General features: G+C 45.1%; 2 protein-coding genes and 1 non-coding gene across 7 annotated transcripts; 1 reads left to right on the forward strand and 2 right to left on the reverse strand.

Annotated features, from left to right (window-relative positions):
• Window positions 1-4: 4 nt before the first annotated feature.
• spred3 (sprouty related EVH1 domain containing 3) lies at window positions 5-8368 on the forward strand. Of its 5 annotated transcripts, none has more exons than XM_019272929.2 (7): window positions 40-128; window positions 361-416; window positions 4104-4269; window positions 4447-4615; window positions 4705-4766; window positions 4903-5061; window positions 5335-8368. In XM_019272929.2, the coding sequence occupies exons 2-7, from the start codon at window positions 370-372 to the stop codon at window positions 6214-6216; spliced, it is 1485 nt and encodes a 494-aa protein (XP_019128474.1). In that variant the 5' UTR covers window positions 40-128; window positions 361-369; the 3' UTR covers window positions 6217-8368. The 5 variants fall into 5 exon arrangements, with proteins under 5 accessions (XP_027136352.1, XP_019128474.1, XP_027136351.1 ...); XM_027280550.1 differs by having other exon boundaries at window positions 88-128; window positions 364-416; XM_027280551.1 differs by lacking the exon at window positions 361-416 and having other exon boundaries at window positions 5-128.
• On the reverse strand, window positions 900-971 carry trnap-agg (transfer RNA proline (anticodon AGG)). Its single transcript has one exon. It is a non-coding gene; the product is annotated as a tRNA-Pro (tRNA).
• dhx34 (DEAH (Asp-Glu-Ala-His) box polypeptide 34) lies at window positions 8289-16145 on the reverse strand. Its single transcript, XM_010739690.3, has 16 exons — window positions 15259-16145; window positions 14872-15183; window positions 14509-14763; window positions 14325-14427; window positions 13925-14142; window positions 13668-13842; window positions 13383-13576; window positions 13213-13314; window positions 12862-13125; window positions 12592-12765; window positions 12375-12480; window positions 11333-11439; window positions 10944-11210; window positions 10604-10795; window positions 9957-10101; window positions 8289-9833 (listed from the first exon to the last, which is right to left on the reverse strand). Exons 1-16 carry the CDS (start codon window positions 15922-15924, stop codon window positions 9691-9693), a joined length of 3423 nt encoding a protein of 1140 aa, XP_010737992.3. The 5' UTR covers window positions 15925-16145; the 3' UTR covers window positions 8289-9690.
• Between the last annotated feature and the right edge of the window lie 11 nt (window positions 16146-16156).

The following is a 16156-nucleotide window of genomic DNA, read 5'->3' on the forward strand; positions in this document are numbered from 1 at the left end:
TTTATATAGTTTTAGGAGCTTAAATTAAATATTTTAGTTAATATTGTACTAATAAATTAAGTTTATGTTAACCTCAAGTTAACTTCCAAACAGAAAACGTGGGCTCAGGTGATGTTTCACTTCAAACGGTTAGTGGATTTACCTTTTCTTACTCTATTATGATATATGTTATGTAAATAAAAGTATTATAATATATAACCTAATGTAGCCCACATACCTTCCTGTACATCACTAACACCCCACCTGTCAATTTGACCCTTGCAAAAAATAGTAGCATTTTATTATTATGAACTGATTTTAGATTACAGTCATGTGTTTTTAGGATATTTTATCATCATTTTAACAACTTAACTTTCACAGCAGAGCTGAATGAAGCACAGACACAAACTACCTGGCAAAGATCTGCTGTTTTCCAGGTATGTAGCTACTATTAATTTAGTTATATGATCATTTTGAAACTTTTTTAAATGTTTGTTTTATCTTTTTCAACCTGCAAGTGTCTTCTAGCACCTGCCAGGCCATGGTTTTAAATAAATAAACATATGTTTACCTGATAAAAAAAAGGTAAAAGTGAAAAATAGATAGGGAATTTCAAGCATCCAGCAGCATGAGACAGTAAAAACACATTAAACATACATTAAAATGAACCTATACTTAACCTATGAGATAGATCTGAATTTAAATGAACCCTGTGCCAAGTAATTAAATATGTGATTATGAGAATTTTTGTGTTTTATAGAAATCAGAAACTACAAATAGAGATAAAAAAAAGTATTAAATTAGGTTATAGATACTAATGAAAAACAAGTAACAATCGTAAATAGTACATCAGTTCTTGGTGTGATATTTTTATAAGTAATTAACCAATCTAAAGTCAGACTGTGGTTGGAAAAAGACGAGGGCTCGTCCGGGATTTGAACCCGGGACCTCTCGCACCCTAAGCGAGAATCATACCCCTAGACCAACGAGCCAGGTGAAGGCGCCATGAGCTGGTTCTGTGAGTGGAAACAAACTTTGCATGTGAAACTTTGAACCTTTGAGATTTTATATAACTTTTACCCCACGTGTGCACCGTGACATACCTGTGGTTTTAAACTAATGTTTGCGTTTACACTAAATGTCTGCGACAAGATGCAGATAATCACGGAGCACTATTTTTCATAACACCATGTCTGGAAACAACAAGATTTGTGTTCAAATTGAACATCAGTTTCGTGTATTTTTTAGGTTTTTTAAGAATTAAAATCAACATAAAGTAACATTAAATAAGTTTATATGTTTATGGAGTGTCGCAGAGGCAGTGACATTCAAATAGAGGTGTTTTATTTGATAATAAACACAGTAAACCTCACGTTAAGTTGGTTTTAAAGTATTAAAATGTGATGTTTATACTGTATACATGTATGTGTGGAGGTTTTGCTGTCCATGGTGCTGAAACTCTCGGATCCTGCTGCTCATACAGGAGCAGATTGGTTGGTTTCTTGTTAAATATACACAGTTAAAAACGAGCATAATAATAAACCAGACTTGTGCTTGTGTGTTTAGATGCACTGAAGGTCAAAACCAAGTTTTATTTCACCTCTATTTGATGTTTGCTCTGTAGGATTTGTTTGCCCCCCTCGTGATAAATCAGGGGATCAACCGGAGGTCATTGATGGTTTATATACCCAAGCTTTTTTTTTTTTCATTTACCACCCACGTCACTGCGTGTATCAGCAACTCCTGCGCGTCAATTTCAATAATTTCCAAATCACATGACAGCATCCTATAGCCCACCTAAAGCCACGATGCTGTCAATGATTAGTGCGGATGTGTTGGCACAGGGCAGGTAGAGTGAGGAAGGGAATAAGCGAGGGAGTGATTTGGAGCGAGAGAGAGAGAGAGGAGAGAGAGAAGGAGGGAGGGAGGGAGGGAGAGAGAGGGAGGATGCTGCCAGCGGAAAATGGCTGCTGCAACCTCAAGCCTATCCTGATACACCGAAACGACATCAAGGTGGAGAGAGAGAGAGGAAGAGAGAGAGAGAGAGAGGGAGAGAGAGAGAGGGAGAGAGAGAGAGAGGGAGGAAGAGAGAGAAAGATTAGGAAAATGAGAGCAGATAGAGAGAGAATGTGAGTGAGTCTGTGAGTGTTTCCTGAAAGGAGGATAAAAAGAGAGAGAGGAGGAGAGAGAGGAGAGACCCTGGGGTGGGCTGCTGCAAGCGGCGGGCAACACCGAGCCATGGAGGGCGAGTAAGTCCTTACATTTTCATTTTTAACATTGCACACACACACACACGCACACACACACACACACACACACATATATATATATATATAAATATATAAATATTCAGCCATCCGCCACAAAAAAAAAAAAAAAAAAAAAACGGATAGAAAGAAACGCCACCGCCATCAATGTTACACCAATCCAGCATCATGCACTATTCTCACAGTCGGTGCTCTACAATTTAGCAGGCTGCCGAGAATAAAAACACCATTACGTAGTCTTGAATCAACAGCATACACCCCATTTCCGATATATCCATCATGCCAATGTGTGATAAATGTTAAGCCACCTACATGTGGACCTGTGCTTTTATTTTATTTTATTATTATTATTATTATTATTATTATTATTTTTTTTTTTTTAAAAAGACGACTGGCACTGGCAACACGCACACAGGCTTGAGAATGAAAACATATTAAACAAACAAACACGGGGAGGCTGTACAATGCAACAATTCATAACTAAAATGCGTGTGCTGCTTAGCGATTGGTAAAAGGAGCAAAAAAAAAAAAAAAAAAATCACGAAATCAGTCAATGTGTAAAATGTATGGAGAGGAGGAGGGGGTAAAAAAAAAAAAAAAAAAAAAGGCGAAATATGGCGAGTTTGGGGCCAGCATCGCGTCATTCAAGACATGGCTACAGTAAGACGAGGGAGGGATGGAGGCGTTGTGATTTTTATCAACGTGTCTCGGGGTTTCATTATGATTTTTTAAAGCCAAACTTTATGAATGAAATGTGATTTTTCTCTCTCTCTCTCTCTCTCTCGCTCTCGCTCTCTCTCCCTCATCCTCACCCCTCCTCTCCTCTCCTCTCCTCCTTCCCTTTTCTAATCGGGCCCCCTCCCCCCATCTCTCGTTTCCTCTCCATCCCTCTCTCACCCACTCGTTCCCTTTTTCCCTTCCCTGTTTTTTCTTCTTCTTCTTCTTCGTCTTTCTTCCTCACATGCGATTGCATTGTTGTATTTAAGGCCTAACACGATATTCAGTGAAATATATATATTTATTTATTTATCTCTCTCTCTCTATATATATATATATAAGGCACAGAAGCGATGTCGAATCCAGCCTTGTTGCTCTGTCCCATTCATAAAAAATATAACATAATATCGGGGTGTGTTAATGAGTGCGTACAGCAGGGGCGGAATTGAGAGGGAGAAGGAGGAGAAGGAGGAGAAGAAGGAGAAGGAGCGTCTGGGAAAAAAAAAATAATAATTGCAACAATTAAAATTCAGTGTGATTTGAAAATGACGGAAAGAAGCGGCTGTGCATGCATTACATGCACATGTCGAGCTGCGGTGCTGAATTATTCAGCCGATTGGCGAGGGCAGAGGGCAGTTTTCTTTTTTCTTTTGCAAGAATGCCGGGGCCTCTGATGGCGAATGGGTGCGTTCATTGATACATCTATCTGGGGAAACACTCATTCTTTCTCCCTCCTCCCATTTGGACATTTCTCTCAACGCTTTCTTTCTATCCATTTGTTCCCTTTTTTATTCTCAGCGCATAGAGAGCACTTATAACAGCTCCACAAGCCTCAAAATGTTTTTAGCCAAAGCCAGAGACTGTTTTTTTTTCTTCCACATGCTAATTTAAATCAGATATACCTCAATCACGTGACAGCAGATGACTGTATGATACCTGTGATGTTGCAGCTGTCTTTCTTTGTGTGAATCTCATCATGTAATCTCGTGTTTTAAAGATTCTGCATTTTTTTTTGTTTTGCATCATGAAACTGAATGAATGTTGTGCATGTGTGTCAGTGTATATCATTGTTTCTGGGCCTCTCCTCCTCTTCCTACTCCTCCTCACTCTTCTTGCCCTCCCCTCCCTCCTCTTTGACAGTGTCCGTGTTCGTGCAGTGGTGATGACACGTGATGACTCCAGTGGCGGTTGGGTGCCCCTTGGAGGTGGTGGCCTCAGTCATGTGGTCATATGTAAAGGGAGGAGTCATGACGGCAGGGGGCAGAGAGAATACATCATACGTGGAGAACGCCTGCGAGATCGAGCAGTGAGTGTGTGCGTGTGTTACGGCCGTCTTTGGTGCCACGTTGCTCCTCAACACCACCTAAAGACTGTAGATTCACATTCATGTTATGCAAGGGCTTGATTTTGAGGAAGGTGGGGGTAAATCTCGGTCGGTGAACTAACTTTTCATGTTTGCCGGCGTTGCTGTTTGTGTCTTTAGCCGGTGTTGGAGTGTGCGGTGCAACGGGGGTTAGTGTACAACAAGGTGAACCCCATCTTCCATCACTGGCGGGTACAGGATCGAAAGTTTGGCCTTACGTTCCAGAGTCCTGCCGATGCCATCTCCTTCGAGAAAGGGCTGCAGACTGTCATAGACAAGCTCGACAGAGGTAGAGTCACATGAGTCACGGATAAAAACTCATTGGTCGTGTATCAAGTATCAAGCAAAGCCTAAATCCTCTCTTTTCGTGCTGTCAAGGTTCTGACTCGCCTTCATCCTCCACGCCAGAAGAGGCTGACACCGAGGATGACGGACAAGCTGTGAGTATCTGAGCAGTTTGTTGTTGTTGTGCAGTTATTCTCTAAAAGAAGGGGCCCCGTCGATGCTGCTGCCGTCAGGCCCCTATGCTGTTATTAATGTTTTTGACATGTTGGGATGACATGCAGCTTCTGCCAGTCCCATACAGGAAGTGAGTCGTCATCCAACAGCAGAAAGGAGATGCTTCCCAAACCCATCACCATAGTGACGAGCGAGTCGTCGTCTACCTGCTTTGTGCGGCCGGAGGAGTTTAGTTTTGGATCCAGCCATGCTGGCACCACTCAGACACCTGCTCAGGTAGCTCGACGCCTCATTGGTACTTTACTGGGATTACAAGACGCTCGCGTGTGCATGTACCCGTCACATGTTGACAAAAGAGTAGTTCTTAAAGAGGGATCTGGGACTTGTTTAAACAACCCGCTGATGTCCTCTAGAAGGAGATCTTGTCAGATTCGGGGTTCTTGATCACTTCCTCACCTCTCTGAGATGTCCTAGACATGAAAGCCTGTAGCTGCTGCCACAGTACACGCTGTTCCTGACTCACCCTGTAATTCTATACCCTCTCCACAGATCCACACCAGGCCAGGACAGCACCAGCTTTCACCAATGACGCCTGTGTTGAATCCCCCAGCGCCCCCACCCCCACCTCCTGCACCACCTACTCCTCCTGTGGGTCCTCCAGCTTCATCTCCTCTGTCCCCCCTCTCACCCACCATTTCTCTGCTGGAGCAAGGTGTGGACCCTGGCAAAGATCTATGGGGTTCTCGAGGTTATGGGGATTACCGAAGAGTCGGGGGGCTGACAGGGGGTGTGGTTGTTGGAGGTGGAGGGAGTGTGCAGGACAAGTCGGAGCTGTGCGTGCATGTGCGCTTTGAGAAGGAGTTGGCAGGAGTGGGGACGGCGGGCTGTGATGTGACAGTGAGCCTGGACAGTAAAGCTTCCCAGCGTCTGTCCTCGTCGTCGCCCACCTGTATATCCAACGCTGTGTCAGGCGTGTCCTCAGGTGCCGGCTCACCCCAGGAGACGGGCAAAGGCGACCCAGGGGTAATCTCCCCCGATGACGACAGCCCGTGTCCTCAGGCTTCGTCGTCATGCTCATCTCGCTGTGTGTACTGCCGCTCTGTTTTCAGCGCTTCGGAGAATGGGCGGGGCCGCTGCAGAGATGCCCCAGACCCAGCCCTGCACTGCCTGCGCCAGTGGACCTGTGTGTGGTGTGCAGAGAGTCTGCTCTACCACTGCATGTCAGACTCTGAGGGGGAGTTCTGGGAGCCTTGCTCGTGTGATGACTCGATGGGGGGCCACCCGCACCCCCTTTGCTGTGCCCGCTGGTTGGCCCTCCTGGCCCTGTCGCTCTTCGTGCCCTGCATGTGCTGCTACCTGCCTTTGCGCGCCTGCCTGCGGTGTGGGGAGAGGTGTGGCTGCTGTGGGGGAAAGCACAAGGCGGTCCGATGAGGCCAGGCTAGGGGGTGGGAGGGGTTCTCTGGACCATGGAGGTTTGGGTGTCGAGAGGGGAGAGCACCTGTAGGGACGCAGGAGACGGAGCTTAGCAGGTGGAACAGTGCTCTCAGTAGACCCAGACCTCAGACGTGACCCTCCAAAGCCCCGCGGCCTTCCACTGCATTCCGCTCTTTCTCTTTTCAACCTGGGGCCTTCCTCACTGGTCCATGCCTGCTGAAGGTGCAGTGCACTCAGACCAGGCTCTGTGGGAGTCATCTGGAGCCTTCAAAGTGGATTTACTGAGGTTTGGCTGATCTAGAGTTAGCATCAGAGACTTTATCACAGGAAGAGAGTGGCAGAGGCAACGATGATGTGTACACTGTTTCAAATGTCTGTTTGTTTTTTTTTTTATTTAGAAAGAAAAACACAAAAAAACAAAAGATGTTTATATATATGATTGTTATAATTTTAATTGGTATATTTTATTAAATGTAAAACATATTGACAGAAACCCCCAAACGGCACACACTATCACATACTCACAAACATGAGATCTTGGGGAAGTTATTTGTTTCATGTTGGCCTGTTTATCAGTCAGATGAACAGATGTCACCCTTTACCTCTAATTTTACCTCAAATGTTACTGAAACCCTGGTTAGGAAGTGAGAAAGAGAAAAGGGGGGAGAGAAAGTGTGATCATCTGAGAGTGTTGTAAAGTAGTAGACCGCGGTGGGAGAGGAAGGCTATCAAATGCAAAGGGACAATTATTGTTAAGGGAAGTTGCAATGACAACCACAAAGACTTAAAAGTCATAATGTGATTCATTATGGTCCTTTGTAACCAAACACAAGATTATTTTTGTTTTCCAATATAAAAAAAGAGAAAGAAATCAAGAACGTGTGTCAAACATTAAACACCCTCACTTTACACATTTTTTCCATCTTTCCATGTATTTTCAATATTAATCATGGAAGACATCACATCCCACCACTGTACTTGTTTGAATCAGTCAAGGTGCTTACAACTGAGGCCTCTGAGTGAGTCTATTCTACCTAATGTACACAACGACCTTACAGTCCCCCGACCCCAAAGAGAGACAAAAACAGGACCCCGCGTTAAACCGATCTGTAGACGTGTCTAGGCCTTCGAATGAGACGCCACCAAAAAAACTAAAAAGAACGAAAAGAAAATAGAAGAAGTGCAATGAACAATGTATTGAAGAGTATTTTTGTACCAGTTTCTCCCGTTAAGAAACAGAAATGGAAAAAGCGTCGGAACTGAACACTTGTAGTGCGTTATCGTGTTCGATATCAAGCGGATAAAAGATAAATAGGAAACACAAAGTTGTCTTTGAGCAGCAGCGCGTAGCTCACGGGTGTGACGTTTAAATGTGCGTGCTGTAGACTGTTGACCCTGTGAAGAAAAAGAGACACATTGACTTGAAAAAGATTGACTGGCGGTCGGTATTTGTTTGGGCACAGTGGCAGATGTGTTTGCTGAATGTTGCTTTAAGTATGAAGTCAAAAAAAAAGAAGAAAAAAAGCTGCTATTTTAAGTCCTGTCCTAACCCTATTTAAACTTTCCCACTTAGCCTCTTAGCAATCTATGAGGGAGTGCGGCAGAGTCAAACAATCCTTCAAGTAGTTCTTATTCTACCCGAGGTGCTGAGGATGCTAGAGAGGAGTGTGTGAGCAAGGTTTTTGTAAGTTTACAGCTGGGCTTAAAGATAAATTCACCCGAGACATTTTTTAAAAATGCTTCTGGTGATGCACCCTGCATTTCTGTGTCTATTTTTGCTGATTGGTGGTATATTTTTTTTCTACTTCCAGTGAATAACTGGACATGGGTAGATTAAAAAAAGCTATTTCCATAACAGCTCCAACAGATTTTAAAAATCTTTAAATGTCAAAAAAATATCGATTTGTTTGTTTAAACCCCTGAAGAATACCCTGTCCTTTTGTGCAGCCTCACACTTTGCAACAGTGTTTAACAATTATGCAAGGTGAGATATATTATCAAAGAGGTAGAGACAGCGGTTAAGAAATGAGGCTCTAATATCTCTAAAAGTGTTGTTGTAGGTTGTTTTTCACCAATTACTGAATGCTGTTGTTGAAAAATGTCCTAAAAATGTAAGAAATCAGAAAGCAGGGTAGACTTTGATTGAGTAGAAAAAAGTAAATGACAATGAATAATCTCAAAATAACTTATGAAATGTGCCGAGCATCACAGAATGATGATATCCTGTGTGTGGGGGGGTGTTTCTCTTTTAAAACCAGAGGCAGTTTCCTTTAAACTAAAGATACAGTTACACTCTGTGTAAGAAAATCAGTGTTGAATAGTTATGCTACAGTCTCACCTGGTAGACCTTGAATTACGGCAGAATGAACCTTTCAGAAGCTTCACCAGATTATTTCCATTTTTAGGTTTAGCCAAGAACTTTTATCCAAAGTGACTTAAAGTGAGTGAACAGGCAGCGCGGTCACGCGACCGCTGACGAACACGACCCTTGACCCTTCACGGTTAAGATAATAGTCGTCTTCACTACAAAAGGCCAGCCTGCCAACGACGTTGGTCGACACACACAAACTCTGTCTGTCACTACAACCCTCACACACACACACACACACACACACACACACACACACACACACACACACCGGTTCACTCGACGGCGCAGATCTACAGAACTAGTAAAGCCATTGCACACAGTTTGCGACTTCTGGTTCAGAAATGGTGTTAGAGTACAGTACTGACAGTCATGCGATCACAATTGCAGGCCCCATTCTTACATCTTAATAAATGTGCCTTTTGATTTGAGTAATCAATAACTTATGATTTCTAAGTAACTCTGTGTTAAGTACTATTTACTTTTTTGGGTTATTGATTTCTGCCAATGTGCATATTTTCAAATGTACGTATTTATTAGTTTCAAAGTAATTAATGAGATATTACCTGTTTATTTATTTATTGAGATATTTATTCTGATTCTTTATTTTTTTGAGACAGGTTTTTATCTTCCGTGCTGTCTTACTTCTGACTTTGTGCCAATGTGCTGCTTTGAGGTGTTACATATCGTGGGTTTGTATCATTATTAAACCCTCACTCTATATTTTAAATCAGCGTCCACTTCTCTCTCACGTGTGCATGTCATTAACTCACTGTGCCTTTCCCCTCCTGAACACTGTATGCAAGCTGTATCCTAACTATTCCACGATGCTATCGAAAGATTTTTTTTTTTTTAAACAAATCTATAAATGTGTCTTTTGTTTCCAGCCTTTGAATATTTTTAATATCTCCTGTTGGATCACATGCAGAAGGTAATGGTAAATTCATCCAGTGACCATTAGAGGGAAGTAAAAGCACTTTAATAAAGTACAAAAGGAAAAAAGACACAAAGGTTATATATAAAAAAAACATCTTTATTCTATCAACTCAAGTCTTTCCTTGACATATCAGAGTTATGATTAGTCCTTTAGATGCTGTGCTCAGTTACTTGGCAGAATACATGTGCTGCCTTTTATGTTTGAGGATCTCGGTGGAGGTGAGGGTCAGGTCTTCGTTACAGACGTCACAGTGATAAACTCTGCTAAGACTGGACGACGAGGACGAGCCGGCCTTTACACCTTTCGACTCTGAAAACCACAAAACATACTCAGAGTTAGTCCCAAATTGATCTCTTAGGCACCGAGTCAGCTGCCGAACGTGTTTAAATTTAGCTGATATTAACTTCAAAATAAATACTAGAGATTCCTGACCTTCCTCCTGCTGCTGCTGTTCTTCGGCTGGCCTGCAGGAGGCCTCGTGCTGCATGCGCTCCAGTGGAGTCAGAGGCATGTAGAGGTCACAGTTAGGACAGCTCCAGAAAGTACGTAAACACTCACTGTAGAGATCCCTCGAGTCCTGCAGATCACAGCGTGGAAACACAAGGAGCGGTTATACTTAATAATCATCAGTAATTATCACGGAAGCTGGATATTCATTGATGTAATTTATAAGACAGCTGGTACTTTAAGTAAACCTAATTAAAAACTTCTGTTTTATTTGAATTTAAATGTTATGTGTTCAAGAAAAGTAAGTCGATCAGTGCCTGTACTTCATCATCAAGACTTTATGTCATGTATCCTCTAATGTTGTGCAGCAGTTAAGTTCAGCTGTGGAGGTAATGGAGAGCTCCGAGCTCTAACCTAAGTTATTTTTTTGACACCTTTACGCTCACAAATTTTGATTGATACCATTCTGTGTTCTTCTGGAGAATGATGAAGTGACAAATAATGTTTAAAAAGAGACAATGCAACGTGCAAAAGTTCAAGAATGCTGTGGAAACAAATAAATACAAGCAACAGAGTGCGTGAACGTCCAGATGGCACCACCTAAAAAAGACGTGGAACCATTTCAGACTCACAGCCAGACAGTTGTAGGTGAAGAAACTGGAGACGCGCAAGCCTCCTTTAATGGGGTCCGGCTTGGCCTCGGCTCCTGGAAACAGCGGGTTTAGATCTGGAGGTTTGGTCTGATACAGCTCGGACTCGGGCTGAGGGCCGATGTACAGGTTCTGGATCTGAAAAGCCGCGAGTCGCCGCAGGCTGTAACTGACCTGGGAGGGAAGGTAAGAAGTACAGAGAAAGTACACGAAGAGTATATTGAGACTTTAGACTTCAATGAGACTAGAGTAGATATAATAAAGTAGCTAAACCTTTACCAAAAGATAAAGAAACTCTAAAGAAACAGCTGTGCATCAGTACCTCAGTGTAGAGCAGGCAGCGGACCAGGCTTTCACTCAGCTTCTCCATGACTTTGCGGGGCACCCCTTGGCCTTCAGGTCCTCCCATTGTGCTATGTCCCAGCTGGGTCAACAGGAGGCGCTCCCACTCAGCCCTAAGAGTAAGAACTGTGGATAGCACCTTCAGGGCCTCCTCTGGCTCCCTCAGCTCCAACTCCAGCCAGCCGTCCACCACCAGACGCGTACAGTCAGCATTACTGTCCACGGTGTTCGCCACCAGCAGCAGAGCCTGGTGAGCACACGCAGAGAAATAATACTATGCTATATGACCTTAACGAACGTTATCAGAGTTAATCCAAGATGATTTTATTTAGCAGTTTGTGGTGGGAACAGGGAACATCTGGCACTAACCTGCAGTGCAGGAACTCTCACGCAGTTGGACAAATATGGCTTGTTGGTCTCCAACAGAGTGACGAAGGCTAGCAGCTGGTGTCTGCTGCTGTCCCGCCTATCAGGGCCTTCAGGCAGGAAACAGAGACAAAGAGAGAGAGACAGATGAGATATGATAATGCACAACAATAAGAGTGGAAGATAGAGACATACTGTAAATGAGGGGAAAACAAAAGGGCATGAAACATTGTGTGTTACTTCTAATACGGTGGCGACTGAATGAGCAGGTAGAAATATTTTCTTTGCAACATGAAGAAAAATAGTTTTGGGAAACATCACTAAAAGATGAGGTCAGTGTGATCGATGTTGTAGATTTCAAAATAAAAGTAACATTCAGAAAGACACATTTTTGGTTAGTAGCTGATTAACAACAGTCGAGTCCCGTAAAGGATTTAATAATGCATTGCAAAGGTTTATCTCCATTTAAAGATGTGTTTAAATTTGAATTTGTTCTTGTTGCATGTATACGTCTCTCTTGCCGTGCTCAATCTGCTGCATTTTCTTCCCCATGGGAAAACTTGGAAACAGATCTTCTTGATTTTTGTGTTATTCTGACAGGAGTGAAGCAGATACTAACAGTCTTGACAGTTCTTTAAGGTAGTTCATTCTTAAAAAAACTGTACAGTGTGTAGGATTTAGTGCCATCTATTGGTACGGCTGCAAATTGCAACCGTCACCCCCCTTCAAGTGTGAAAGGAAAAACTATGGCGGCTGCAAAACTCATCTAGAGCGAGCGTTTGGTTTGTCCATTCTGGGCTGCTGTAGAAACACAGACGAAGACTCGCTCCCTCTGTAGATATAAAAGGTTCATTCTAAGGACAATTATATAATACTGTATATATAATTATATAATACATTTGTGTATAACCACCTTATTTTCAGGTGGTTATACACTAATGTTTCTATTACATTTCTGCTAATATATCCTCCTAAATGTTACACTGGACCTTTAAATGATAAAAGATAGTCTACATGTTGTAATAGGTGAAGAGAAGTTATTTACCCGTTTCTCTGACGTCACTTTCAGGCACCTGTAACACCTCGGGGTCACTGGCAAACACGCTGGTTGGATGGATCACCACTCCCTGCTTATTCTTTGTGTGAAACACCTACACAACGAGGAAGGGGGATATTTAAACCGACGTAGTTTTTCCAATCACTATCCTGTTTATTGTATGATTAAAAACAGGGCTGGGTGCAGCAGCAGGAACGTGTCTGACCTGCTCAGAGTCTTTGCGAGTGGAGTTGTGTTCGTCGGGCAGTGCCAGCTGAGGGTAGAGGCCTCTGCAGATCACCAGCTTGAGCAAAGCCTGCTGGCGGGAGGACAAGTCCTGACTGACGCTGACCGCCTCCTGCAGCTCTGACACATTGTGACGCAACTTGAACTTCACCTCCTGTTACAGACCAAACAGCACCACAGAGAGATCACTCAGAGTGTCTCAAGCGTACACAAAGACACAAACATGTCCACCTTTCTAAAGATTACTAGCCTGTATGTCCATGTTCTGTCCCGATCCCTCCTTGTCCTTCTTGCCTTTGCTCGCTCCCTCTGCGTCTGATCCAGAGGAGAACTCTCCCTCCTGGCCTTCTTCCAGCCTCAGGACTTTACGCTTGGTGCTCTCCTGCTGCTCGTGGTCTCTCTTAAGCTGATGCAGCTTCCTCCTCTCTGTTAGCCTCTCCCTGCGCTTTCCGCGGTCACCACTAGAGGAGGCGCTGTGCTCTGACTCCAGAAGGCCGTGGCTCCTCAGCAACTCCTGTTAACCAGAGAGGAAGCTCGTATTGTTAAAATATTGTTCAATCATAAATCATTTTATGTGTGAACTGCTGTGTCAGTAGCTTGCCTTGAACTGTCTCCGCAGGTTGACCATCTCATAGAGCCGCTGCTCCTCCAGGCCTCTCCTCCTGCACCACTTCCTTGAGCCGCTCCCTCTCTCTCCCTTCATCTGTTCACAGACAAACAGGTTTATATTGGAACTGTTAAACAGCCACCGTCAACGCTCCCCTTACTGACCTCCACCCAGGCGTTGAAGGTGTTGAGCAGGGTGAAGGGGTCTCCCTGGTTGCTGTGCAGAGGCTGGCGGGCCGTCGCACAGTCGGGGTTGTGCTGTGAGCTGCGCAGGAAAGGCGACTGAACGCTGAGGGCTGCTGCCACCGTCAACACAGGCTCCACCAGGTTAAACAAAGAGCCAAGCACCAGCATCTTCCCTGAATGAACACAAAAACACACTTACCCATGTCCTGATCTAACAATGGAGCAATAAACACAATAAAATATAGGTTTGGTGGTAAATCTTACCTATGACCACATCCACAGGCAGCTGTGCCAGCAGACTACCAATAGAGGTCAGTTCACCACGACTGTCCAGTGCCCCCTGCTCTTTCAGGTAAGTAACCGCGGTCTGAATACTCGCAGCTGGAGGTGGATCAATGAAGACAAAAGAAAGCGGATCTCCGAGACACATGCTCTTCATCTGCAGAAAGAAAATCAAATCAGCTCAAATTTAAAACAACTGGAATCATTTCTAGCCCGCTTTCTCTGCCAGATGTTGACACCTGAAGAATGAGAGAGTCCAGAGCCACTCTGTGGATTTCAGGCACAGGATAAGGCGCGAAGGCGTCGTAGTCAGACTCAGCGTACAGGCGGTAACACACTCCCGGACCTGTGCGACCTGCTCGGCCTTTCCTCTGCTCGGAGCTGGCTCGGCTGATCCAGAACTCCTGCAGACGCTGCATCTTGGCCTTTGGATCGAAACTCATTTCCTTCACCTTTCCTATAGAATAATAAATAACGGAACAAACCATTCATATGCAATCTGTTCTAGGTCTTCTTGCCTTGTTTACGATTTTAATTTCTTTAAAGTTTGAGGAAAAAATGACAGATCTGGTATCTTTCCAACCTCGAGGATCATCCCTAGATTTAAATTTGAATTTTGTGAAAGTTTGGCTGCCATACCTGAGTCTACAACAAAGCGCACGCCATCTATTGTCACCGAGGTCTCAGCGATATTGGTGGAGATGATGCACTTTCTCACCCCAGGAGGAGCGATGTCGAACACCTGTAGAAGAACACACGATGACGAGGATCAGACCCGACAAACTAACACGTCACATTCAAACATCATAAAAGCTGACTGTGCCTTATCCTGCTGGGCCAGTGAGAGGGTGCTGTGCAGCGGTAAGACTATCCAGCGACTCGTGTGTGTGGCATAAATCTGACAGGCTTCCTGGATGGTGGAGATCTCCGCGACTCCGCTGAGGAAGAGCAGCAGGTCGCCGCGCTCCTCGGGAGGGTAACGCTGATCGATGCCCTGCAGGATGCGCAGGTACGGTCTGGGGTCCAGTTTCTCTGAACGTGAGGGCTGCTCCTCAGGTGGGATAGGCTGGTAAATCACCTGAGTGGATAAAATAGGGAACAAATAAGTTGGAGGCAGTTTAAAAGGAAACGTTAACGCTTCAAATTTAGATTGCAAGTGGCAATTTCTTCTACGTCTTCTACTCACCTGTATAGGGAACAGCCTGCCCGGCACCTGCAGCACGGGAGCGCTGCTGAAATAGTCAGAGAAGAGTTTGATGTTGATGGTGGCCGACATCAGGATGAGACGAAGGTCCGGGCGGTCTGCGACCAGACAGCGCAGGACACCGAGGAGGAAGTCGCAGTGGAGGTGTCTCTCGTGGACCTCGTCCACGATCACCACCTGGTACTGAGCCAGCGTCCTGTCCTGCTGGATCTGTCGGAGCAGCAGCCCCTCGGTCAGGAACAAGAGTTTGGTGGCTGTGGTCCGGGTGGTTTCGAAGCGGATCTGGTGCCCCACCTGTAAAAAAACATGACAACATCTTGTGAGTTACAGTCTGAGGAGGTCTAAGACCTGCGTTTGAGCGTGACAAACCTTTGAGCCGAACTGGTTGAGACTCTCAAAGCTGACCCTCTTGGCGAGGGATATGCAGGCGATGCGTCGAGGCTGGGTGCAGGAGATGTTGTTGAATCCAGCCTGAAGCAGATACTGAGGCACCTGCGTGGATTTCCCACAGCCCGTGTCTCCTGCCACCACGACCACAGGGTGAAGTCGCACCAGCTCCACTATCCGGTCCCGGTACTGGAAGATGGGCAGGTTCTTCTGCTCTCGGCGAAGCTTGGCCAGCTTTCCAAAGCTCTGCCTCTGGGTGAAGTCCAGGAAATGCAGCAGAGCCAGGCGGCAGGCTGAGACCTCCTGCCTGCCCGGGCCGGAGCCTCCCTGCCGGCTCCGGTGCCGCTCCTCCACGTCCCTGCTGCACACGGACACATTGATCCTGTAGCGAGCATCGTACTCTTTAGGCAGGTCCAGATCTACCTTCACAGCTTTCCTCTGATCGTCTCTGGTCTCGGTCCGGCCTCCTGTCCCGCACATGTCCCTCCTGGTCTTGAACCTCTGGAAGCGGTCAAAGAAGGACCAGAACTCTCGGTGCTCCGGGCTGCCCGCCTGGATGTAGTCATGCCGGCGGAAAAACACCTCGTCCAGCTGGGCTCGACACTGCGGGCTGTCCCAGTCCCAGCTCCGGCTCCGGTCTGAGTCCATGTTTACCTGCACAGGTACAACATCCACGTGTTCGGCTCTGACGTTCAACTAACGTTCAACTAACGTTAGTCTAACGCCCTCAGGCTTTGACCGAGTCTGATATAACTGTGCAATAATCAGTCAGGACGGTTAGAAAATAAAATAAAATAAAATAAAAACTGCTGCGAAAACCATGGGGAACAATAACACGGCGGGACCGTTTCCGGTGGGTTCATCAATCTCTTCCGCTCAT

Source organism: Larimichthys crocea, chromosome VII (assembly GCF_000972845.2).
Source record: "Larimichthys crocea isolate SSNF chromosome VII, L_crocea_2.0, whole genome shotgun sequence".
In the NCBI taxonomy this organism is placed as follows: domain Eukaryota; kingdom Metazoa; phylum Chordata; class Actinopteri; family Sciaenidae; genus Larimichthys; species Larimichthys crocea.